Genomic DNA, 27255 nt, shown 5'->3' on the forward strand with positions numbered 1-27255 from the left:
TCTCATCTCTGATCCAAGGCCAGCCTCTACTTGGGCTTTGGATCTCATCCCTTCCTTTTTACTCAAGAACTTTGTTCTTGAATTTTTCCATGTCTCTTCTGTAACATCGATTTCTTTCTCTTTACCAGATCATTCTTATTAGCATACAAACATGTTATATCTTTCATCATAAGGGGGAAAACATCCTTTCCTAGATTTTGCATTCTACCTTAGTTTTGTCACATATTGGATGCACTTAGTTGTGTCACATTTTTGTCAATTTCCCTTGATAGTAAAACTCCACAGAATTTTTTTTTTTTTTTTTTTTTTTTGCGGTACACAGGCCTCTCACTGTTGTGGCCTCTCCCGTTGCGGAGCGCAGGCTCAGCGGCCATGGCTCGCGAGCCCAGCCACTCCGCGGCATGTGGGATCTTCCCAGACCGGGGCACGAACCCGTGTCCCCTGCATCAGCAAGCGGACTCTCAACCACTGCACCACCAGGGAAGCCCTCCACAGAATTTTTTATGCTTTTGTTACCATTTCCTTATTCTTCATCTCTCCAGTCTCCTTGCTCAGGATATACTACTTCCACTTCACTGCAATTTTTCTTCTCATAATTATCATCAACTTCCATCTTAACAAGCAAGTGGTTGGTTCCCAGTCTTCATTTTACTGGACCTCTCAGTACTTGACCCACTTGCTCATTTTCTCCTTCTTAAAACCTTTCTTTACTAAGCTTTAAGACTGTCAAGTTCTGAAAATCTCCCTTGAAGCCTCTTTTACTAACTTCTCTTTTACTCCTGCACTTCTAGTTGTTGGAATGCCTCTGAACACAGTCCATGAACCTCTTTTCTTTGTCTTCGCTCATCCTCAGATGGTCTCATTCATTCTCAGCACTTTAAATATCATTCCACAAACAATTTAAAAGTCTCTCATACTGTTTGTGCTACTTTGCACTGACTCAACCTGTTGCAATTTAATCTAACCCCCATCCCCTGAAAAATAAATAAAACAGTTTCAGCCAAAAAAACCCAAATCGTTCCAATGTGATGAATCCTAAATTTGTATCTTTAGCCTTCACCTCTCTCCTGAGGTCCTGATTTGTATATTTAACTGCCTACTTAATATTTGGGTGGCTGTTAGGCATTTCAAATTTATGATGATTAAACATACTATTTTACTTTAATGCTGAACAAGGAAATTGATAAACTTTTAAGATCAACAAACCAAAGCCCATGCCAGATCACTATGTACATTTGTAACACTTACTGGCATGAAAAGAATTTAAATGGTCTCCAATCTTGGGAAAGCACAAGAGCATGTTATGTAATGGGTAGAATGTCAAGTCATCTTCATTTATGGGCAATTCCAAAGGTATTCTGTTCTGTCCCCCATGAAAGAAAGAGTAGTAGTAAATCATTTTTTTTGAAACAGACCCAATGACATAGAGAATCCATTCTTCCAACAATTTTGAAACCTATTGTACCTTGAAAAAATTTAACTAATGCCACCCAATGCAATTAGATGAAAAGCTGGAAAGGCAAGATATTTTGAGTTGAAAATGCAAGCTAAACTGTTGACTTACAAATCTCTTTTTGTTTCTGCTAAATTTGTACCTTTCAAGTCTTCCCCACCATAGTTTATGGCAGTCAATTTGGGTAAAACGATAGGTAGGAGTTCCTTGAATTCACCAAGCTCATTGCTACCTCTGAGCCTTTACACTTGATGGTCCCTTTTCCGATAATTCTTTCCCCAAATCCACATATGGGTTTCCTTTCTATCTCTTTCCCCTCTTCTTTTCTCCTCTCTTTCCTTCTCTCCCCCTTCTTACCTCTCTCCTCTCCTCCCCTTCCTTCCCTCTTTCTGTCTCTCTGACTCTCCCTCTCCTTCTCCCTTTTTCTGTCTCTCTGTCTTCATGTTCTGGTGAACAGGAAGTGAAACGCCTCTGCCTCCTTAAAATCTGGGCTCTTTTGAGAGGACTACTGAATTTTGCCATGGAAAATCCATCATCATTTGAATGCTATTTAAGCATTGCTTTGCTTCTTTTGACATTTAAAAATATCAGTGACATCAGAGTGTCAGACACCAGTAACAAAGTAGCTTTTATTTATTTGGAATGAAACAAATCAAAACCACAAGATGGTAGCTAAGAGAGATTTTTCTCAAGACAGATCAAACGAACGTTTTTCAGTTTTTTAACCACTGAGTTATTAAGTTAATCTTTCTTTCAATCTGTGTTCTTATTTTCTGTTGTTTTTATTGTTTACTAGCAAACATCATTCCATTAGCCACATAAAACTAATTCAGTACATGAAGATGCACATGCTGTACTGGACATTTGAAGGTTATCCAGTTCTTACCACTGTTTCAGCTTAACGAAATGTTTCCATATTTTATCTTCTGGGCTACTCTTAATCACCATTCTCCTTTCTTTTTTTATTAAACATATAATTCTTGGGAAATGATATATTGCTTGGAAATATTAGAAATGCAATACTAGTTACTAACATGTGTTATAGTTTTGGAAATACCTACAAATTAGCAAATATTAATTTTCATAGAGAAATTGAAGGTTAGTTTCTTGTTTGTAATTTTAAGCTTCTGAGTTTACTGCTATATTGTACATGGGTGTTATGTAATATATTGCTTTACCCAATGCAAAAGTCAAGGCTATTAATCACCAAAGAACTAATTAATCTTTAGAATTAAGTACTTATTTCCAAAATAGAAAAATGTTGAAGTATTTCTTAAAATTTTAGAGATATATATTTCTCTCACTTATATTTTTCTCTGTATAGCAAATCAGTGGCTTGGAAAAGCATTCTTGTTTTTGTTTTGTTCTGGTTTTGTCATTGATTTTTTAAAAATTTTTCTTAAGAAAAACTGATTGTGGTACAGCAAGTTTGTTAGACTCTGAGCAGATCACTCTTGAATTCTCTTGATGCAAAGGATAAAATCACATCTGAAATAACCTGAAAATCATAGTCAGCTAAAAACACTGGTTAAAAATATATTAATGTTCTACCACCCACCCCCCTAACTTTCTAGATACTAAATTACTCTTGGTTTTTATAACTTTTTCTCTCAGAGGAAATAGATATTGCTTTGTGTGAGATAGTGTTTTTTATGCTTATATGTCTTATTTTTAAGATTATGACTCATGGATTTTAATAGCCCTGTCAGTCACTTTATGGACAAATCTTCTTAGCAGAGGGATAATGATTAGAAAATAAAGATACCAAGCCCTTTGTATTATAGGCCCTGAACTGTAAAAATCACCTGTTTTTATGGAATGTCAAATTAAATTCAAATAAGGGGTAACAATAATACTATCAAATTCTAACATGAATTTACTAATAACATATCTGCAGAACCATGCATGGTTTCAATTATCTGGAAGTACTTACACATATTTAATTTATATGCCTCCACCCTCTTAGCCTTGAGTTATGTTGACCAAAGAAGCCACTCGACTTTTATTTATTATGCAAAAACCCAAGTGATGGTATAAGTAAAATATACTGTTTTCTGGTTGCAAAGTTTATATGCCATTTCACTTCCTGTAATCAAATATAGCTGTTAATATTATGTCTTGACTATCTCTGTGTATGCTCTGCATAACTGCAGTATGCACTCACAGATTCGTGAAAGACTATACAGCTGTTCTAGATTAGGGTTTATGCTGCAAAATCTCTGTGTACTTTCCTAGTTTGGTTAAGTTCACTTAAACAAAAGCATTTTACTGGGGAAGTTGGACATGCTATATATACTGGTAATAGACTAGAAATGAGATATAGATGTTGATATATTTGACAAGATTTATCAACCACTCTCCCTCTCCCCTTAAAAAATAGTTTTGATGCCTAACCAGTAGATTTTCTTGGTGTTCATCCCTATGGTTTAAGTCTAATTTTCTGCACCATAAGATGTTATGATATAGTGATAAGAATATAGAATATGTAGTTAGACCCAATTCTAGTCCAGATTCTGCTGTTCACCAGCATTATGGCCTTAGGCCAAGATGTTTAAGGTCTCTAAGTCTTACTTACCTTGTCTACAAAATAGAAATAAAAGTCCATCAAATAGATTTGTTTGAGAATTGAGTTAACATAAAAAATGTGCTTTGTAAACTGTATATTGATTATATAGATGTCAGAATTCTTATAGGTATTACCTTTCCTTAATAATTCAGTATTTTACAATATATCCAGGTTATCTTCCTCACTTTTTATTATGATTACATAACCTGTCAGCATCAAAATGACAAGAGATGGAGTTGAACCTGTAGTGACCCATACTTCTTTCACCTAAAAGTCCATTGTCCCCAATTTCTACTTAATTGAAAGTTCCAGTTGTGTTTGAATAATGGAGGTTTTAGTTTTTTTATGACTTCAAAGTACTTTCAGCTGATAAAATTTGAGCCACAACACAGTTGACCATAGAAAAGACACTAGGGACTTCCCTCGTGGCGCAGTGGTTAAGAATCCACCTGCCAATGCAGGGGACACGGGTTCGAGCCCTGGTTCGGGAAGATCCCACATGCTGCGGAGCAACTAAGCCTGTGCGCCACAACTACTGAGCCTGCGCTGTAGAGCCCGTGAGCCACAACTACTGAAGCCCATGCTCTTAGAGCCAGTGCTCCACACCAAGACAAGCCACCGCAGTGAGACGCCCGTTCACCTCAAGGAAGAGTGGCCCCCGCTCCCCGCAACCAGAGAAAGCCCGTGTGCAGCAACAAAGACCCAATGCAGCCAAAAATGAATTTAAAAAAAAAAGACACTAAATTCTGAAGCCTGTATTAGAATAACTTTAATTGTACCAATATATAAAGAAACCTTGAAAAGGTTATTTAGTTATAACTAGTAATTTATTGTGTGTGTTTATGGTTGCTATGAGACAAGTAAACGAGAATTAAAGAGCAAACTCACAGTTTCAGCACAGCCAAAAATGAAAATGAGAAGCTTGAGAAAGAGGAAATGTTTTTTCTTGTTTGGTTTGTATAGGCACATTGTAAATATAAGTGATCGTTTTGACATTTTTAGGCATTATAAAGAAAATTCTATGTATAACATACCAAATCTTACCAAATCATACCAAAGTAAATAGAAGTTTTCAATAATTAAATAGGTTAAGGAATGGCAGTGTTATTTCTTTTGTAGCAGAGATTTTCAAAAAGGTGTATTGAATCTCCTTAAAAAGATAAAAATATATGAAACTTGACATAAGATCAAACGGTATAGAACAGACCAATAGATCTTAAATATTTGCTAAAGTGTAGATGCATGGCTGCCTTAGAGAAAGTCCTTCCTTGAGAATTTCACTATTCTGAGTATTTGGTAAATTTACTGTGTCCTCTACAAGGTTAAATATAATTTGATAGAAATAGGACATCAGTTCAGGAGCTATCAATCCATATCACTTTGATAAACCGCAGCTGAGAGAGACACTGTCCATTCTGCCTACGAGTTGGCTTGTTGGGAATGACAAGTGCAGCCTGTGTAGGACCTGAGGACAATATGTTGCAAATGCCCTCAGCTCTTCTGGAGCTGCCACTTTGTTCTCAGTGTCTTCTGATTGTTGCCTGGTACCTGTAGCCTGCAACACCCTTTCCTACTCCTGCCCTTTTTTAAAAAAAGAATTAAAAAAATTTTTTTAATTGCTTCAGCATGATGCTTATTGCTAGAATGAATTTTTCAAATACCACATTTTTTTTAAAATGCCACTTCTCTGTTTAAGAACCCATGTAGATGTCCTCATTCATTAAACTACTCTTTCAACATTCCAGATTCTCCGTAGTCTGACCTTACCCTACAATTCCATCCCAAATTTGTTTATTATACCAAGTTCCATTCCACAGAGGATTGGGGGAGCCCATGAGAATACTTATGATAAAATAATGGATAAATATATTTAGAAATGAGGAACCTTGGAAATACAGAAATAAAGAGCCCAGAAGGTGACACTGGGGACGAAAACTTAGATGCACAGCTTATACCTGCTGTAACTAAGGTTAAGGTTTAGCTCTGAACTGCTAGATATCACTTGTTCTGCCGTCCCCTCCAACCTGCATCTTCTCTACTTCAGCCTTCTCCCAACTGTGCCCCTGTTTAGTGACATTTCCGTGTATGTGTGTGTGTTCACTTATCTTTCTGATATCCTCCCATTATTCAAAGTTCAGTCTCATATCCATTTCCCATCTTCCATGAAGCCTTCCCTGTGTGTTCCAGCCCTCTTGGAATTCCTTCTTTGACTTCCGTAGCAGTTATACTCACTGTAAAATAGTGTCAATTCTTTATCACCCATCTTTTGTGGTGATCAGGAATTATGTTTTCGGCCAGCTTTCTTGAGATAGATTTTTAAGTATTCTGAGAAATTTTTATATTTCTAAGCTTGTCTGTTGGTGACTCCCTTTATTCACATCAACATCCTATACTGGTGCCTGTGCCACCCGCATTCTTCAGGCATCGTGTTTTGCTCTCCTTCTGCATCCTTCACAGGAGCCTGCACAAGGCCGAGATTATAATGTAGGCAGTAAAGTAAGTAAGTCTGTGTATCTAGTCAGTGCTTGTATTTGCAAAAAGCATGGCTTTAATATTTGGAGCTTTCCATTGTGGACCTTTTCAGATATATGGCTGTGTGGATAGTTTAACCACTCTCCAGAGGAAAAGTAGACTTTGAAGAAAAGTGTTACAATTCTGAACTTTCTTACCTCAAAGCACAATTGGGAATCAGTTCCCTTCATAATGTCATTACTCCTGACCTTATACTTCATACTGTGGCTCTGGAATGAAACTCAGGTTGGCCCCAAAACCTGTGTACTAAAGCATTCTACAACTATACAGTTCTAATCACCCAGTGTTGCAGTAATTTATGCCCAAGATTATGTTACTAATTACTTGAATTTGGTGAACAGCAGGTATGGAGCCAGAAATTTCCGGAACATTTTAAGGGAGGGTATGGGGCAGAGAGGTGAAGAGTTACCAGGATGATATAAAACCCCCTGAAGGGCTTCCCTGGTGGTGCAGTGGTTGAGGGTCCACCTGCCGATGCAGGGGACACGGGTTCGTGCCCCGGTCTGGGAGGATCCCGCATGCCGCGGAGCGGTTGGGCCCGTGAGCCGTGGCCGCTGAGCCTGCGCCGCCACTGAGCCTGCGCGTCTGGGGCCTGTGCTCCGCGGCGGGAGAAGCCACAACAGTGAGAGGCCCGCGTAACGCAAAAAAAAAAAAAACGTGTAAAATTAGCAAAGATGAGGTTCTCATACCTGGCAGTATCTGCAATCTGTTCAGATGTTACCAGTATCTTCTGCATGTCTCCAGACAGACCTTTGGAGGCCTGGGAAGCCTGCATCTGTATCTGGGAGTGTGCTGCCTCATCTGGTGCTTTCTGTAGTAGTCAGGACAGGTGTGGTTACATATCCTTTGCCTTTAAAGAAATTTTATATTTTTAACCTCATCTGTTGATGTCACCTTCATTTGCATCATCCTGTAGTAATGCCTGTGCAGCCAGCATTTTTTAAAAAAATACCTCAGTTAAAAACCCTGAACTGAATAATTCTCATACATATGAACTACTAATTTGAACATGCATATAGTTGCTATTAGCATTAGTAAAAATATACATTTTAAAAGGGTCTCAATTTATAGTAATTTTGGTCATTGCATATATTCTCAAAAATAACAATTACTATCATTATGGGGGAAATGAGAATGGAGGAATCTAGGCATTTTTTTTAATGGTTTAAAAAAAATCCTATTTTTAAAAATGTTAATAGTGTTGGGCCCATAGAATTAAGTCCAGATTTCCTTGGCATACATTCAAGGCCCCTCCCAAGCTGGCCCTTGTCTACTTTTCTAGCTTTGGCACCCACTGTTGTCCCATCCTTCATGGTCCTGAAACCCCCCTGTTGTTTCGTGCCCCTCTCTCTTTCCCTTTGTCCTATAAATTCTGACTCATTCTCAAGACTATTTTGAATCTATTCTGTGAAATCTTCTCTGTTCTTTTAGATTCCCTTTGTATATGTGTGTGCACACAAATAAAGTAACTCTATGAGCAGATGCTTTACAATTTAGAAGTCTTTCTTTCACTAAACTGGCTTATGTAAATAATCTATAAATACTTGCTGAAGAAAGGAAGGAAAAGACAAAGCGCACATGAGAGTTCATAAATTTGTATAATGCTTCTTGTATAGTGATTGTTTAGGATTTATGCTGATTTGAAGATTATTATTAACATCACTGACTTGGTAGTTCAGATTATGGATGAAGGTGGGAGATACTTGTTTAAATTATCTTTTTTGGAAAGATTTTAGGTTAATTTTGTATTGTAACCCAAAGGTTTGAGTTCTAGCTCTACCACTGACTATATTTAAATTATCTAATCCTATTTCCTTATCTGTAAACTGTGAAATTTTAATACAATTTTCATTCATTGATTCATTTGTTCATTCATCAAACATTTGTCTTCTAGACATTATTTTTATCTTTAAAATTTAACCTTTAAATATGGACTTTCCAGTTATACTGCTTAAACCTTTAGAAAATGCACCAAAATGTTTGTGTTTTGTTTTTTTTTTCTTAGCAGCTTATTTGCCTACCTTATTCTTTTGGAAAGCTGCACAAAACAAACTGTCTTTCAGATATGTGGTCACTAGAGATTGTAGTTTCAGCTCTATCTATAAATAATTATATATGGATAGGTGATTTAATATTAGCCCAGCATCTGAAATGATATACAAAAATTGCTTTTTGTTAGTTTCTTACCAGGGAAGCATTGATTGCTAAATAGAATATTAAAGAGATTGATATGCAAGATTGGCTATTTTTTTGCAAAGAGGGAAAGTAATAGAAGGTAAGAAATTTCATGCAGATTTATGTAATGGATAAGTTAGATGTGATTTCCTCAAAGAATGTTTTTCTCCTTTGTAAACAAAACATTTTCTTTGCTTTTGCCTTGCTGAATGGAAAATTGATTATCTTAATTGTGCCTCTATTCAAACTCACTTATAAATGACTGTGTGGCAAACTGTAAGGAAATAGAATAGAGAATTTCAGCATTTGAAAGTTTTCACTGCACAAGTGAACTTTAATTTTGGATTTTAAATTTTAATTTGGCTATTAAAATCATGAGCTAGTTGATTTCTTAGTTAAAGAAAATTTGTGAGAGCATGAGGATAATAATACACTGTGACTGCACATGTCATATTTTAGCAGAGGAGGTACTAGGTTGGTGTTGAGAAGTTTTATAGATAGGAAGAGTAAGAATTAGGAAATAGTAAGTGAACTTGAAATTTCGTAGTATATTTTTATTGCCTTTAAGGTGAAGGTGGCAAAGATGTAAGAAATTGATGGTAGTTCAGTCTTTCTATAATATAAGGCACTTAAGATATTCTTTTGTAAACTTTTAAAAATTATTTAAACAACTTAAATGAGAGTTAATCTTTTCATGATTGTAAGCCATTGTTTATTATGTGCTGCAGATCATGATTTTTCTAGTTTTAATGTGTAATTCATTTCAACTAAATTTGAAAATAGAAGCCTGAAATGGAGTAAAAACTTAAGACTACTGGAGTAGATTTATCTCCGACAGATCTACTTATCTTAGCAGTGGTTTATTAGTTTTTTTAAATGAAAACTCAATTCTTTGGTTGCCAAAGTGTCATGGGGGAAATAACAAAAGTTAATAGGATTCAAAATGTAGAACATTTTGGAAAATGGTGTTTTGCTCATTTAGGCATACTCTTTTGTAAAATACTTTGTATTAAAAGAAATAAAACTTCCAATAAAGGACAACTATGTGACTTTTCAATTAAGTAGTGATTGTGGAATTTTAAGGGAACTTGGGAGCAATTTATAACTCATTTCCATTTTTGAAGAAGAAAAGACTTTTGTTTACTGCTGTAAAGAATATTGAATGATTGCTGTCTTCCTTTTTTTTTTTTTAGTGGAAATTTCTTATCCTATATAGAAACTTTGTAGAATTTTGGGTTTGTAGTTGGCATTTATGCTCTGGCCTACAATTCAGATCATGACTATTTTGGTCAATTTCAAAATAAGAAAAAGATGGAATTTTAAGTAATTTGTAGTTTGTGTTTAGCGAGGTTTGGAATATATCCTCTGATTGACAGAGGCAAGCTTTGACCTGGGTAATTAAAAAGAGTGCATACTGGGACCAATTTACTAATGCTTGAACAGTTAATTGGCTCTGTTTTAAGAGGTGTAAGAGTGCTTGTAATACACTCTCCAGAGTGTTAGATGCCATCATTGAGTTGTTTTTCTATGCATTGTTTTATTAGTCCTGTTGTATCATATCACTAAATCAGTATTCAGCTAAACCCAAACGTCACCATTATGGAATAAATTTCTAGGAGACAGAAATAAACTGAAAATATTCAAAAATATTTTAATTAGTATGATAACATTATTATTAAAAAGTGAAGGGGAAATCAGGCTATTACAATTTAGCATTATGGTGGAGGAACAGTAATTTCTCAGCTCTGTCAGCTGCTCTTGGGTTTACTGTTCTGCACATTTACCTTAGTAGGTAGATGCTCATTTTCAGCAGGCACATTTAATAATAACATTAATCTTTTTGTGCTCATAACTCATAAAAAACATTTTCCATAATTTCTTCTGTAAGTTTGTACCTGGGATTTATAGCTTGGGTAAATCTCAGAAATCAGTCTCTCTTTAACTATCGAAAATGGTTGGCTGTATATAGCAATCAGAATTTTTTTATCTTCCCAATGCTTTCTTAGAAAGTTGTTTTGAAGCTTTATTAGTGAGAACAGAATGTATTTTGAATACCTCATTTTTCTGTAAAATTTTCTTTTCTTCACAGTCTTTATATTCTTTGTCAGGATCAGAAATAGTTTATCATGAATTTTGGAATTTTCCCTCCTTGTGAAATTTTGAGGTGTCAAAGTTGACATTCTGCTTTTAATTCATACAATATGGGGAGGTTCCTTTTTAAAAATCCTAAGTGGGGGCTTCCCTGGTGGCGCAGTGGTTAAGAATCCGCCTGCCAATGCAGGGGACACGGGTTCGAGCCCTGGTCCGGGAAGTTCCCACATGCCGCAGAGCAACGAAGCCCGTGCGCCACAACTACTGAGCCTGCGCTCTAGAGCCTGCGAGCCACAATTATGGAAGCCCATGTGCCTAGAGCCCGTGCTCCGCAACAAGAGAAGCCACCACAGTGAGAAGCCCGCGCACCGCAATGAGGAGTAGCCCCCGCTCGCCACAACTAGAGAAAGCCTGCGCGCAGCAACGAAGACCCACCACAGCCAAAAATAAATAAAATTAAAAAATAAATTTTTAAAAAATCCTAAGTGGAATTAAATAACTAAAATTTAAATACAATTCTTAAAGCTTATTTCTATGAATACTATATGGTAAGCAGAAAGGCAATAAAGATAATTCTCTATATTTAGACTGAATTGATTTCCTCACTAACAAACACTGACCGACCAGCAAGAATGCCCATTCACTCCTTAATCCATTACATGCAATGTGGCTTCCACCTCTACTCCTTAGTAGAGTGGTTGAAATTGTCTCATTCCCTTTTACTTTATAAACATTTAAGGTCTTTGGCCTAACAAAATTTACTGTGGCACTAAGGGATGATCCTTTACTTTCTGTATAGTAAAAGGAAATAATCTATTCTCCTTCACTTCACATCAGCCCTCCTCTCCATTTCTCAGAGTTGTTCTGGAGTTATATAGCTTTGTTTTTAATTTTAATACAGCTTCAAGAGTGTTACCCTTTTTTTTTTTTCTTTTTAAGAATCATTTATTGTTTAGTTAATGTTGTAATTTATAGCAGCGGTCCCCAACCTTTTTGGCACCAGGGACCGGTTTCGCGGAAGACAGTTTTTCCACGGGGTAGGGGAGGGAATGGTTCGGGGGTAATGCGAGCAATGGGGAGCGGCCAATGAAGCTTTCCTTGCTCTCCCACCGCTCACCTCCTGCTGTGCAGCCTAGTTCCTAACAGGCCACGGACCACCACCAGTCCACCAACCAGGGGTTGGGGACCCCTGATTTATAGAGTTTGCTTAATCGGTCTTTTTTTTTTTTTATGTGGACCATTTTAAAAGTCTTTATTGAATTTGTTACAGTATTGCTTCTGTTTTATGTTTTCGGTTTTTTGGCTGCAAGCCATGTGGGATCTTAGCTCCCCAACCAGGGATCAAACCTGCATGCCCTTCATTGGAAGGCGAAGCCTAAACCACTGGACTGCCAGAGAAGTCCCAGTTACACTTCTTATTGAGACATTTTGTGCTCAATTTTAACATTAGAATTTCATTTTTGTTTTTGCTTTTGCTGTAGTTGTGAATGCTCTCAGAAATAAAAAGAGATAAGGGAAATAAAACGTGTAGAAGCATATTTAAGCATACGTTTATACCTCTTTTAGAGAAAAAAATGAGGTATACAAGATATATTCTGTTGCCTGTCTACCAGAGGAATTTTATACAATATTCTAAAGTTTTAAACTTCTCAGAAGTAAGACCCTAACTCATTCATTTTTGCATACCCATTATGGGCTAAATGTACTAAGCACTCAGCAAATGATTATTAATTCAACTTGAAGGGAGTGCTTGAGTTTTCTATATTTTTTGAATGAAATTCAAATTCATGTAATGGTCATGAATTTGATCATACATAAGTCCATATGTATAGAAATAACTAGATTCTTTGTGTATGTATAAACCCTCAGTGTGTATACAGACTCTTACATGAAGTTTTCTTGCATGATTCTCTAGAGGGAATTTTAAACATAACTTATTTGTTATTTTATAGGCATATTGCACATTTCATTTTTCTTTACTGACTAATTTGTTTTCCCATTAAGGTGCTGATTGCATATTTTCAAAGCATCTGCAATTAATTAAAATCTTTACAAGCTTCCTTAAACCTAAATACTGTAAATTTTATACTTGAGAAATCTGAGATGGAAATTAAGTGGTTGACAGTTATTAATAAAAGTCTTATGATCAGATCTAAATTTCATATGATCGGATTTCTAGTGTTAAACCCTTATCAATAATAAGTACTTATTTTTTATACTCAGTATTTAATAAATAATAAATATTTCATAGTATTGTATTCCACTTTAATATTTTCACATTAAATATCTATTTATCAAGTATTTGAGAACCTGCTCTGTGCTTTATGACTACAGTAGTGAGCAGTGTTAAAAAATGTTTAAAGAAGATAGTTTAGGTGATACAAACTTTAACATTTCATGAAGTGGACAGTTTCCTTTTGGAGAACTGCAAAATGGGGCAGAAGGCAGGAGGCTTTTATAGGATAAAGAATAAAGAACAAAGAAGAGAAAAATTGAAGATATCTGATTGATTGGGGCCACATTAATCAACCTTGTTTGGAGTGAGAAGACCCAGAGTTGGCTTGGCGTTTGGGGATTGGCTGACAGGACATACAGCATTTGGACATTTATAGGGACACGGAAGTTGTCTAAGTTTTGGTTTGCTGATGTGGCACCCCAGGCAGGAGCAGCTCCATCTTAGCCCTAGAAATCTATTTCAGTAATGATAACAGGACCTGGCCTCTACTTTCATGAAACTTACTGCCTAGAAAAGGATGCAGACATTAAACAAAAATGAATTCACTCTAGGTATAGCACTGAAGAGAAATCTACAGGATGTTTTACTAAGGGAGTGCTGTTTAGAAATGTTTAATCTGAGACCTGATTACTTGAAGTTAACCAGGTTTGGTATAATAAGAATATATATTTCGTCTTTGTCCCTGGTTCCTGACAATGAAGTCAGAGGTTTTAACCCATGGAATTTCCTGAGTGATGGAAGTGTTTCGTTGTTCATAAGAAGCCCCTGTTCAACACAGTTGAATTTATGCTAATGAGGTGACTCAGGGTGGGATGTCTAGATAGCTTCAGGGTGGGGACTGGTCACCAGAAAGACTAAGCGTGTGATTAGCCCCATCCCTCTTCCTGGGAGGAGGTTGGGCCTGGAAATTGAGTTGTAAGAACTCTTGAACAACAAGATTCTGAGACCTTCCAGATTGGTGAATGTGTTGATGTGCTGGGAAGGTGACCTTCCTGTAGAAGACATGGAAGCTCTGCACCCCATCCCCACTGCATACCTCATCCTGTGCATCTCTTCCATCTGGCTGTTCCTAAGTTATACCCTTTAAATAAATAAACTGGTAATCATAAGTAAAGCATTTTCCTGAGTTCTAGAGAATTATCAAACCTGAGGAGGGGGTCGTGAGAATCCCTAAATTTGTAGTCGGCCAGGTAGAATGGCAAGTAGCTTGGTGACTGCATTTTGCAGCTGGCATCTGAAGTATGGAGTCTTGTGGGACTGAGCCCTTTACCCCTGGGGTCTATGCTAACTCTGCATAGTGTCGGAATTAAATTGAATTGATAGACACTCATTTGACTTTGAAGACTTAGTGTTGAAGAGAAACCACATGTTTGGTGTCAGAAAACACTACAAACCAGGCAAAAGGAAGTAGAAGAAGATTCCAGTAGAGAAGTAGCAGTAATGCAGACTCTGAGGTGGGAAGGGGCTTGACTTGTTCCAGAATCTTGAAAGTGTGGCTTCAAAGCTTGTAAGCAGGTGATAGACATGATCAGATTTGAAACTTATTAAAAAAAATTCTAATGACAACACAGAGAATTGGAGTGATCAGAAGAAGAATGGTTGCAGGGAGACTCATTAGGAAGGTGGTACAGTATTCCACACAACAGAGAAGAGAGGCTTGGGAGCAAAGGTCATGAAAGTGGGAATGGTCACATACAAGGTGACACAGAAAGCACCCCCATATGTTTTATGAAGTTTATAAAATATTATTGATTCTGAAGAAATAATTGTACAAGTAGCAAATTCAAAGCTTTAATGGTGAAAGTTGAGATTCAGGATGATGTAGAAGACCTAGCATATGTACATATTTGTGTGACCTTGTTAAGCTATTTAGTCATCTGACTCACATTTTCTCAATTTTGAAAATGGGAACAATAATTCTTTTTCTTCCTACTTCATAGAGTTTGAAGATGAAGTAAGATAATGTATGTCAGAGCACTTCATAAATTTGTTGTAGAAGAATGCTACTTCTCATCTGTATTTCTTCTCATCATCAAAACTGAAAGCAAAATAAAAGCTAGTTGGGTTACATTTCTTTTTTGGATATTTTCATCTGCCCTACTTAATAACTGAGTCTTCCAAGTGTGTATTTTAGGAAAAGTATTCCTATTTTAGGTGAAATATTTTTCTCAGAGGTTCTGAAACTGTATTTCAGGAACAGCCAGTTCATAGAGGTGACCCTGATCTCTTAGTGTGTATGAACTACTTTTTTTTTTAAATTTCTCAGAGCCTTAAGACAGGAGTGTGGGTGTGACCATAGGGCTGGGAGGGTAGAGAAAAATGAGAGAATGATTAGTCAGTGAGGGAGGAGTGGTTGCATCTTCCAATCTGGAAGTACCTAAAGAGAAAGAGGCATGTTGACAGCCAGGATCCATAAATTGAAGGCTGCATTCTGCCAGATGTTAAGCATTTAGCAGGGCTAGTGGAGTCGATTCATTCGTTAGTGGCTGCTCTGCAGAAATAGAAGAACATGGCTTTCATTTTAGTGCTTATGTGGATAACTATCCTAGAACAGTTCATTTTATCATCAGGGCAGGGACTCTGTCTTATTCACTGCTATATCCCCAGTACCTCGTAGTATGTTTGTCACATGTCTCCTTAATAAAAACTTATTGAAGGAAGGCATTTTTCTAAAGCGTCTTCATAATACTTATTAAACTTTCTTAGACCATGTTTATCATGTACAACTATGCTTATGAACATAATGATTCTCTGAAATGTACCATATACCCATGTAGTCCACAGAGTCTAGTTGGTTCTCCCTCCTTGACATCTCTCATACCTGTTCCCCACTTCCATCTCCACTGTCACTTCCTTCATTGAATTTTTCCTCATCTGGATTATTGTAGTTTTTAAACTGATATCCTACCTTCAAATCTTATACCCTCCAACGACCCTTCCCATTGCTGCCAGGGTGCAGCATCTGTAAGATACAAGTTTAGTCTTCTGCTAAAATACTTAAATGGTTCCCTTTTACTTAGAGCAGTGAGTTTCCAGCCATGATGTTCTAACACACTGATATGTCACAGTCATTTGGAAGGTGATAGGTAGCATTTGGAAGGTGATAGGTACCTCATAGTATTTGTGCTGTCCCTCATGAAAATGAGTCCAGAGAGAGATAAAAGTGAGGATGGTGCCATATTTATAATTAGCTTTTAAATGGTTCATGAAATCACAACGATAGAGAGAGACAGAGCAGCTAAAATGTCCAATGTCCATTTTCTTTACCACCTTACCTAACTAGAAAGAGCATACTTCTAAACTAGACCTTGACAGAACGATAAACTCAGTACTTTTCTCCAGAATGTTTTCATTATGGCAATACCCTCTTTACTTAGTGATTTTTATTTATGCTTTGTGTTTGTTGTAGATGATAGTGCTTTTAAAATTTTTTAATAGATTAAAGGCATTAATAGAGGCACATTGTACTTTTTAATACAGATATTGTACATTTTTATAGTTATATGTTTCTAACCCTTCAAAGAATGAACTAAAAGACAAAAAGCTCAATATGAAAATGTCTTTCTCCATCATCTCTACAGTTTTAGTAGGTTGAAATTGTGTTTCTGAAAGGAGTGATTGCCAACTTAAATTTGTTTGTCATTGTCATGAATTGAGGAGTATAATGCAGCACAGACAATATGGTATGGCATCAACAGTGGGATCATCTTACAGATCAGGAAATAGCAAGACCTTAATGTTGTCAATTACAAGAAAGTCATAGTAATACAAATCCAGATAATGTTTTATCCATTTAAAAGTAAGTTTTCATCATTTTGAATTTGTATTTTCCTTCAAATAGATAAACATGTATAGTGGAATATTGAGTTAAGGTGTTTATACTAACTCACTTTCTAATTTATTTTGTATTGTACTTATTTTGTGAAGGCCACTTGCTTTATAGTAAATGTTAAAGGAGCATATTAAATGATTCTAGGTGTTAAAATACAATTAATTCAAGTATTCTGCTTGACATATCACAGTACAGATCTCAGAGCCAACAGAGCAACTGGAGATTAGGGGAAAACGCAAGAAGCAAGGAAATCACAGAGAGGGGAGCCCAACTCTGCCTAAATCCTTGGCTGAGTGTCACATTTCACAGGCTGAGGGAAGACTCATAGGAAACCAGGCTAAAAAAACAGCAGTTGGAAGCCATAAGAACAAAACAGAGATGAGATATAAGTAGCTGAGTACCATGGGTTAGAGAGAATTTGCAGTTTGAATCCAGGCAAGGTAATTGTCTATTAGAATAGAAATCTAATAATCCTCAGAAAAACCTAACAGAATTAAGTTTTTCTATAATATATTATCTAAAGTATCTAGTTTTCTACAAAAATATGAAACGTAGTGAAGCAGGAAATTGTGATCCGTGGCCAAGAAAAAGTACTCAATAGAAACTCTTGTTAGCCCAGATTTGAATTTATCATAGATTTCAATGTAGCTATTTTAAGTATGTTAAAAGAATTAAAGGAAAATATAGGTATGTAAATAAACAGATAGGTAGCCTCCCCAGAGCAATGGAAACTATATTTAAACAAAACAAAAACAAATGTGGTATTAGACCTGCCTGAAAGCACAATTACTGTAAAATTTTTGCCAGGCAGGCTGAAAAACAGTTTGGAATTGTCAGAAGAAAGCAACAGCAAACCCGAGGACCCAGTAGAAATAACCCTGTGCAAAGAACAGAAAGAAAAAAGATTGCAGAAAAATGAACAAAACTAAGAGAACTGTGAAGTAGTCCATTATACATGTTCTTGCAATCATGGAAGGAATGGTAAGAAAGAGGCATAAAAATATTTGAAGAAATCATAGCCAAAGACTTCCCAAATTTACCGAAAAGCATTGATAGATCCAAGAAGCTTGCAGAGAGCCCCAAGAAAGACAAATACAAAGAAAACCATTCTTAGACACATCATAGTCTAACTGCTGTATGATAAAGAGAAAATTTTGAAACCAGCCAGAGGAAAACAACACTTATTGCTACACTTCAAAGAAAAAACTGAAATTATTTCTCGCTGATGAAAAAATTCAAGCTTCTAAGAAAAAATTAGAATTTTAGAAAACTTATATCCACCAGTAGCTTCCCAATACTTTGAAAGACATTTAAAATGATATTGACCATGATATTAAGAAATATGATTTTTAAAAATATTGTATAATGAAATGTGTTAATATTTGAAGATCCATATAAAGAAGATATGCATAATTTAGTGAACCAGTATTTTCCACATGACTGGTGCACAGTGTTATGAAATCATTCACTGGTAAAAGATCCATTCAAAGTGCAAAGTAGACCAATGGATTTTAATGTAACAGAGTACAGAAAGTTTATTGATAATGGCTTCAGATTCCACATTGTAACTACTTTTTAAGAAACTTCCACTCATCAGTGTTTATTGTAGTATCAAAGGAGAGTAACTGCACTTCTCTAAAAAGGCTGTTAAATTACTTTTCCCTTTCCCAACTACCTATCTCTGAGAGACTGGATTTTCTTCGTATGTTTCAACCAGAACAACGTATTGAATGCAGAAGCAGATATGAGCATCAAGATATCTTCTTCTGAGCCAGACATTAAAGAAATTTGTAAAAATGTAAAACAGAGCCCTTTTGTTTTGGAAAGAGTAGCTATTTTCATAAAAACACTATTTATGTTACCATATATGTTAATATATAATAATGTAGTGTTTATTATTACTTTTAAATTAATGAATTTTTAAAAATTCTAAGTTTCAACTTCTAATACATTAAATGGCAATAGATATAATCCACCTTAACAGGAGCTCTTTGGAGTCCTTTATATATTTAAATGTATAGGTGCCGTGGGACCAAAAAAGCTTGAGAATTACTTTGGTAATTCTCTGGCTCCACCTTTAGATAACAGATTCCTTTGAGAGCACCAGACTGGAAAATTGGAAATACCTTGGGAGATTAGTGTTCTTCAGTATACAATGACATTCAATTTTTGTTGACATCCTTGATTATTTTCAAATGGACTGTATAGTAGTATGCTGTTGAGTTGTACTGCTTACTGCCTCTGATGGCAGCCTTTTCTTCTTCCCTTCTGATATTTGTTTCCAGACCTTTTATTTTTAGCAGGGAATTTTACCAAGAAAGCAATAAAGGACTTTTGCAGTAGTGACTAATCCTTATTTTCTTTACTTCTTCCTTCTTTGGCTATGTTTAGAGGTTATCAAGGAAGAGCTGTACAAAGAATGTAAGCAGACTTCAGTAGAGGGCTGCACAGTCAATTGCTATGCTATACTGAGTTGTTATTCAGTTTCTGGGAAACAGCATTAATCATTTGAAATCAAAGAATCATTGAAGTTTGTCTCATATGGTGTGAAAAAGAATTATAAAGTGGGTAACTAAGAGAAATTCGTCCAGAATTGTTTTTTAGTCCTGCTTACTGCTTATAAGCTGTTAAATGCGTGTGACAATGTTTGTTTGTATTTCTTATCTACCAGGTGACAAAACCAATCTGCCAGAAATAAACTTATTATAAGGGATGTTCATTACATAAATGTGTAGTAAATTTATTTTAACATTGCATTACTTTGTTCTCACAAAACAAAAGTAAAAAAGCCTAAATACCTACCTACTTGGATGAAACTGTATAGTTCCCAACTTTCTGTATCTTGGTATTCTATCTTATTTTTTAATTGTTCTTAGTTACTTCGTACTTAATTCGAATTTAGAAGGCCCTTCACTATCAATGAGCTAATACAGATCTGATTGTTGTTTTAAGATTTATTGCGATCAAAAAATTATCAGATATTTCTGTACTCTCTCGTCTGGCCTTTTACATTTTTACCTAATATTTTTGGTAGTTTTGAAACTTGCGTAGTGGACAAGAGCACTAAAACAAATTTATTTTACACTTTATTTCTTTGATAGTTGAGTTACATGGAAGTAATTAAACTGTCAAATTTGTCCCATATTGTGTTTAAGGGACTTAATAGTGATTTACTTTTTGAACCATATTTTGTTTTACTTTTGAAATGACATGGGTTTTCTTTCTCAGTGCAAATGATTATGGTTCTGAAAGTCACATAGAGGCTTTTGCCAGAATAAAAGACTTCTAATTTGAGGATCTCAGTTAGGGATATTTATTTGGGGCTAGAAATAAGACCTGATTATTTATGAGCTGTTTTCTTAAACGACAATTTCCCTTGCCTTTTCTTAGGCTAAAGATGAAGAAGAAGCCTTTCTGGATTGGAGTGATGATGATAATGATGGATTTGATCCAAGCACACTTCCAGATCCAGATAAGTACAGAAGCTCCGAAGAATCAGATAATGAAGATATGGAAAACAAAATTAGGTATGTTTCTACCGTTGGTGGCATTAAGAATATGGGTCTTCTCCTTTTAGTAACTCCAAAAGATGTGTGGAGACAAACATCTCATGCTCTTCTCGTCATTTTAGGGGCCCTTCTACTGTTTCTGTTAATTCCTGTTAACAGATATATTGGGTGATATGAGAGTTGTATCTTTTTCTTTGTCTATTCTCTTCTTGTCTCTCTCTCTCTGAATCTTTTATGCTTAAGTATTTGATGCACTAGGGTATATTTAGTGCAAACAGAGGTAAGATTTTATTTTGATTCACTGTTGAGATTGGTGTTAAAAATTATTTCTGAATTTTTTAAAAGGGCAGTTTTACTTTCACATTCTTTGATGTAAAATTAAGTAAGAAACACATAAAATAATGGAAAACTCGTACATAAACAGCCTTTGACAAATTCTCTCAAATTAGAATCTGTTCATTTTAATGTGGACTTACTTGCTGCCATGCCAAAAATAGATGAAATGTAATGAATTGAATGGCTTGCTCAGCACTTGTTTTCAGAGTACTATGTATTAGATTAAATTGAGATTCTGTTGATTTAAAAGTTGAGAATATTGAACTGCATGGTTCATGACTGAACTAAATCAATGAGCCTATTTAGGCACAAGGGGGAGGTACTAATGATGGATGAAGTTAATATGGTTGAAAGGGAGAGGAAGCTTGTTGGAACCCCTAAAGTTGCTAGTCTGAAAAGTTTGGAGTTGAAAAAATAGGCCACAGAGAGCTATAATCCAGTTTTAACTAAGAGCATTATGAAAAGGTCTCAAAAAGATTATCCCCTTAAGAGAAAAATGCTATAGAGAGATCATTTCAGAGTTACTCTTTATTTTAATATTGTGCTCATTTAAACATAGTATTATTTTATAATAGTGAAAATGACTTATCCAAAATGCAGTCTTCCCATGTGATGCCAGAAACTTGAGACATTTGCTATTGGACAACTAGGTAATGGACATAATAGCTTTACTACCACAAGAAGCACCACAGGTGAAAATAATTTATTAGGATTTAGAAAAAATATTTAAATGATAAGGGTTAAATAATTTAGGTCCAGGGCATAATTCTAATCTTTAGAAATTGACCTCTAAGAGTAAATATGCATATTCTACTTCAGAAAATACACATGTCCAGACCTTGATGAACTGTCAGTATGGTTGTTTGTTGCCCTTTTTATTCTTATATAAATGTCCCTGTTTCAGAGTAGTTTATGGGATCTCCATTTTGATAGATGTGATCTAACTTAACACGTATAACTTTGTATCATTAACTTCTAAATGCTCTGTGTAATTTTACTTTCTGAAGGGAACTTTAATTGGTTCTTACAGTTTGTTATTTGGCCATATTTTCCACATCTGTCTAACATACCTTTAAAACATAGAGCCAACCTTTGAAATCACTGGTAAGATGTCAGCAATCCTTCTGTATCTGATTCATAAGGATTTTTGTCTAACATTTTTCATGATAGTTTCTGGGTCGTCCTTAATCTACGTACAGCAGACATTTCATTTCATTCTTTTGGCATCTCTTACCCTCATAGTGACATTTCCCTACTACCACGTAGTTAATATGACTTGTTCTCAAATAGTTTCACATTTCATCTTCTTAATGAGCTTGTAAATGCTTTGTAGCTAGAAAATCTGTCTTTTTATACCAATACTTTCAGCTCCAGCCTTTACTCATCTCCCCAGCATTAATGTCATAGGCACAGAAAAAGGCCCTAAAATACTTGTATTGATTAATAGATTTATGAAGGAGATTTATAGAGTAAAAGAGAGAAGCATAATGATAAGCAACTATATAATTGGTCCTAATAGCTTAAATGATACCAGAGATGACAGAATAGATGGTTGGAGAACTGGAAGAAGCCAAGTTCCAATAGTGTAATGGTGATGCACAAGATGGTAGTAATACCTTGAGAGATGCCAAAGCATCTTAACTCAGTGACAAGCGTTCAGATGGGAAATATTTAAGCATTACATGAAAATTAAAATAGTTTTAAGTTAAGGCATAACTGATAACTATATTAGCAGAGATTGAAAGGAATTGATAAACTTGTCTTAGGCTGAAGAAAAATTATCTTGTTGTTGAAAAGAATATCAACAAGGACTTTATTCCTTTAGTACATTTAGGGGCTTCCTAGCAGTTTTGTCTTTGTATGAGCACAGTGATTATCTAGTCCACCCTCCTCCTCTTATAGATGAAAAAGCCACGGCTTCGAGGGATAAAATCATTTGTCTGTGATCACAATACAAGTTAGGCACAGGTCAGTGTGATCTGCCTGAATCAAATTGAACCTCTGGTTCTAATACTCCAGACAAGTTATATAGAATTACTATGGCATTAGAAGAGGTAGCTCAGGAAAACTACCTCAAGACAAATTTAATGTTATTTGGCTGAAGACCTGATCCATGGACTAACCATAGGATAGATTTGACTGGACCATGGTTTCCCTACCTCAGCATTATTGGCATTCTGGCCCAGATGATTTTTTGTTTTGGAGAGTTTGAGGTGGTTGTAGACTGTTTAGCATCATCCTCTACCACTAGCACCTCCCCAGTTGGGATAACCAGAAGTATCTTCAGACATTGCCAGGTATCCTTTGGGGAGCAAAATCTCTCACAGTTGAGAACCAATGGACTAGACCCGGGATGGTAGAATGTATTACTAGTGCTTAATTGCCCCATCCCTCATCCAGGATAGGCTTTGTCTGTATTCCTTTCCATTTAGTCCTAGCAGTCCTTCTCAAACAGGGTCCATCAATCAATCGGGATTGGTACACAAGATAAAACCTGTTTTCCATTCCTGGACTAGAAGGTAGGATTTAGGGTAAGTTACAAGTAATAGTCTACATGTGAAATTTCTATTTATACTCTAATTTTCCCTTCTCTCTTGAAATTACCTCAGTGGCAATGAATAAAGATATATGTAAACTAAAACCACACTGTTTTGGATAAGAAGAGGCATTCACAAGTAAATTCACGTACACTAGAATTTTGACAGTAGTAATTGCTTCTGCTGTGTATAATAATAGCGCCAATTCTATCTTCCTATATTGTTCCAGTTCTGCTACATCTTTTTTTCTTTGCCTCTCATGGACATGACCGAATGCTAAGATTTTGTGATGTTAGCTTTAGAGGATCCTCCTGGCTTGTTCACAGGTTTTATTTGGTGCACTGTTTCTGGCTTCTGCTCAATAATTGTAGGACAGCTAGTGTTCCAGCCTCTTGGTCATCCTCACTCTGCCAGTAGGTTATTCTCTGGATATTAATTTAGCATTTTCAGATATGAGTTTGTATAGGACTGGTTATACCAATTAGAAAGTGGCTATTAGTCCCAAACTAACTAGTATGAGCTAATTTCTTTGAATGTTTCCTTTCTATGTCTCTTTTTCCTTCACTTTGGTGACACCCGTAGATATTCAGCACAGGTAACACATTTGTCTCTCTACATGGAAAGACACTTAGTCAGTAGGAAATAGGCAAAGGAGAGCCAGATTTAGTGGAGAACGACTGAACTTGGGGTCAGTAATTCCTCCTCAGGGAGGTCTGATAGGATTTTAAAGAGTTTGTACCTCTGTCCTCCTCCTCAGCTCAGTATATAGCCACAGTAGAATTTAAACCCTCCTTAACCCTCTGTAGAATTATCAGAATTGTCATCTCTAACACTGAGATTGAAAAGAGATTCTCATATATAAGATCCAACTTCTTTAAGTTAGCATGACAAAAAGAGGTACCTTGCTTATAATATAGTCCCAGGGACAATGAAAATGATATGACCCTGAGTTCCTTTTAAGGAACTTTAAGAATGCTGCCATTAATAGCTCCATTTATCCTTAGAAACAGAGCTATGAAATAGGGGGAGTGGGTAATCTACCCATCGTACAGAAGGAATGTTAGCTGGTTACTCAGTAGCAGATGCCTGAATTCCATTGGAAGCTCTAAGCTTTTGTGCGCTATTTTTGAAAGTAGGTATAGAAGGGAGAGCTTGCTTTGATGCTCTCTGCTTTCTTTTCTCATCTTCCATCTTACAAATGGGTCCATGCTATCTATGTTTTACTCTGTGGTTTTCATTTCTGATTCCTTCTACGGAACTAGCATAGGTAGAGTTAATACAAGATATTGGGATTTGTTGTTATTGTTATTAAAATAGACAGAAAATTTAGTAGGAAACCTAGCTCTTTGTTGCAGCGGACTTTGTGACATCAGAGAATTCACTGGTCTGCAGGGAACTACACAGAATCATGTGTTCTTGTCTCCAGTGAGTTTTGATATAGACTTTCATACCTTTTGAGGACATAAGACCTCGAATATTGCATGTAATTATCTTTGTGCTCATAAGTGATTTTTCATTTCTTAATCTCCCAAATAGTCCATATAGTAGAGTTATACTGCTTTCACAATAAGCATATTTGACTAGCTTCTATATGTGGTGCCAAGAGCTGGAGAAGCAACTTTCTGCATTATTTAAATCACATTCTGATTATTTAAGAGTTAAAAAATTTCTACTTGATCTGTAGTCTCTGGCTTCTTGTCACATTTCCTCCATCCATTCTTTCAACTAAGAATTTTTTTAGTACCTATCCTGTGCCAGGCATAGTGCAGGTACAGAGGATAAAACATTAAGCAAGAAAAATACCTTTCCTGCTTTCACAGAACTTTTAGTTCAGTGGAGGTTACAGATGGATAAACAAGCAATTACAAAACAACATGGTGGTTAAGTACTGTGATTTGTGCACTCGGGGAGGTGATGGGGAGAGGGATGGATGAGCACGAAAGTGATGGGCCTAACACTTGGGCTTGGCAAACCAGAAACAGCTTCCTGAAGGGAGTGATGGCTAAGCTAAACCTGAAGTAAGTTTAAGTTGTAAGAGAGCAGGGAGAAGGTTAAATTGCCCTTCTAAAGAATATGGCAATTTAAGAATATGGAAATTTAATTTAAGAATTTGAAGTGAGACAAGTGTATAATCATATTCCAGTTAAACTCTTCTTTCAATAAAAGTGTTCCTTTTAGCTGTGCCTCACAAGCTGAGAGAGATTTGGTCCTGAACATGTAATCTAAGATTAATTTTTGTATATCTAGTAGTATTCATTATATTTGGATTATGGCCATCTTCTTGTGAATTGCTAATGATGTGAAAATTTCGAAGTATTGAATATGATGAAAAAGAAGCAGCTGGATGTTCCAGATATTCATTATCCAGCCAAATTAAGTTTTTAATATTTATCATCTTAACCTTTTTCAAGCAAAAAAGGGAAAGAAAAAGGTTGTGGTTAGACTGTTACTGCGTTATATCAATCTTTTCTTCACAGAACACGGTCTCTGACTAAGATTGCTTTATAAAGAATTGTTATATGGTGGGGTATTTGGTAGATTATTCTAGGTGGTATAAGACCACTCACGTGTAATTTGTACTGAGACTGTTGGCATAATTTAGACATGAAAAGCTCTATATGGATTGGTACCTTTTCCTGTACAGGGTAAATTTTCACATCTAATATAATTAGCTGTTCTTTTTGCCTAGCCTGACACAGCTCTGAATCAAAAGGCTGATCAAGGATTTTTGTCTGGTTTTCCATTTGTTTGGGGGTTTTGTTTTGTTTTAAAAATCTGTTTTATACTAGTTTTCTGTTTTTGAGTGAACTTGCCCATGTATCATGTATCTCTTACATGAAGGAGATGAACCACTTTAATCTGTATGGTTTCTCCTAGTGTTCTGTGACAACTCTTCAGTAAATTTTGCCCAGCAACTACTCTTCTATGACTTTACAGTCAGCTTTGTAATACATGGAAGGCTTTTCACCTGGAAAAGAAATACGTATGCATTAAAGATAAATTTGGGGGGAAGGAAAATTCCCAGAAAGCATTTTCCTTTCTTAACTGGTTTTGGTTGAGGCTGAGTATGACACATTATGTATTTTATATTAATTGGTGGCATAGTTGGCACTAAATATAGGGGATGATTTTTTAAGGGGATTTTTTTTACTCAGAGTCTAGGTGATTGTTAAATAGGATTGGGTATAGTTTTCACTTACTGAACCAGTGTTCATTGGTGAATCTAGCTGTGGGTGGTAGATATGGAAAGAAGTTGGCTCAGCTCAGTGATATATTGACTTTATTGTGTGCCTGCCATTCTTTCCTTTTATTTTTTTTAACTTCAGGAGATTATCTCTGATTCCAGTATGCCTAGCAGCTTTCAAGAGTAAATCTCAATCACCTCTTCTTCTTTGTGAAATACAAAGTTCATGACCTATCAAAGTTCATAGAGCTTTTATCAGCACTTAACATGAATTGTGAATAACAAGAAGAGTTAATTTACTTGACTTTCTTTAAATTGTGTTCCTTTTGTCTTTTTCCCTTTTGCCATTGCCCTAAAACAAAACAAAAGCATATCCTGTGTGATGTGAAGCATGAATGGACAAACTTCCAAGGCAGATTGTTGGGGTAGCAGGGAGGGTGGAGTGGGGAAGGTGGGAGAGGAGTGGGAAGGCAGTATTATTTGTCTTGGGACTCTTAGGGGAAAGGTTGCTACCTATTGAGGAAGGAAGGCATTATTTTCTGGGGTGAGGGTTGGGATGGGGAAAACCCATTTTGAGAAATTTGAGGTTTAGGAAGCTCTCAGCTTGACCTTACTTGCAGTCTCAGGTTTTGCCCTGTGCTTTCTACCCCTCTGTCATTTAGCCACCCATTGAATAACTGTCACTCAGTGACAGTGGTGGGTTTGTCATGTTTCAGAAATACTAGGATCTCTAAGAAGATGGATGAATGGCTCAGGATGCTATGAGGCCAAGGTGAACCACCTAGTAGGTTCACCTAGTAGATG

The 27255-nt window shown here is 36.0% G+C and overlaps 1 protein-coding gene across 1 annotated transcript in view; it reads left to right on the plus strand.

Annotated features, from left to right (window-relative positions):
• Window positions 1-27255, plus strand: part of DDX10 (DEAD-box helicase 10) — a 288366-nt gene that overhangs the window by 231255 nt on the left and 29856 nt on the right. The window contains exon 17 of the mRNA XM_004282265.3: window positions 20276-20412. Within this exon, the coding sequence (XP_004282313.1) occupies window positions 20276-20412 (137 nt within the window). The remainder of the gene's footprint in view (window positions 1-20275; window positions 20413-27255) is intronic.

The sequence above is a fragment of the Orcinus orca genome, chromosome 8 (assembly GCF_937001465.1).
Source record: "Orcinus orca chromosome 8, mOrcOrc1.1, whole genome shotgun sequence".
Classification (NCBI taxonomy): Eukaryota; Metazoa; Chordata; class Mammalia; order Artiodactyla; family Delphinidae; genus Orcinus; species Orcinus orca.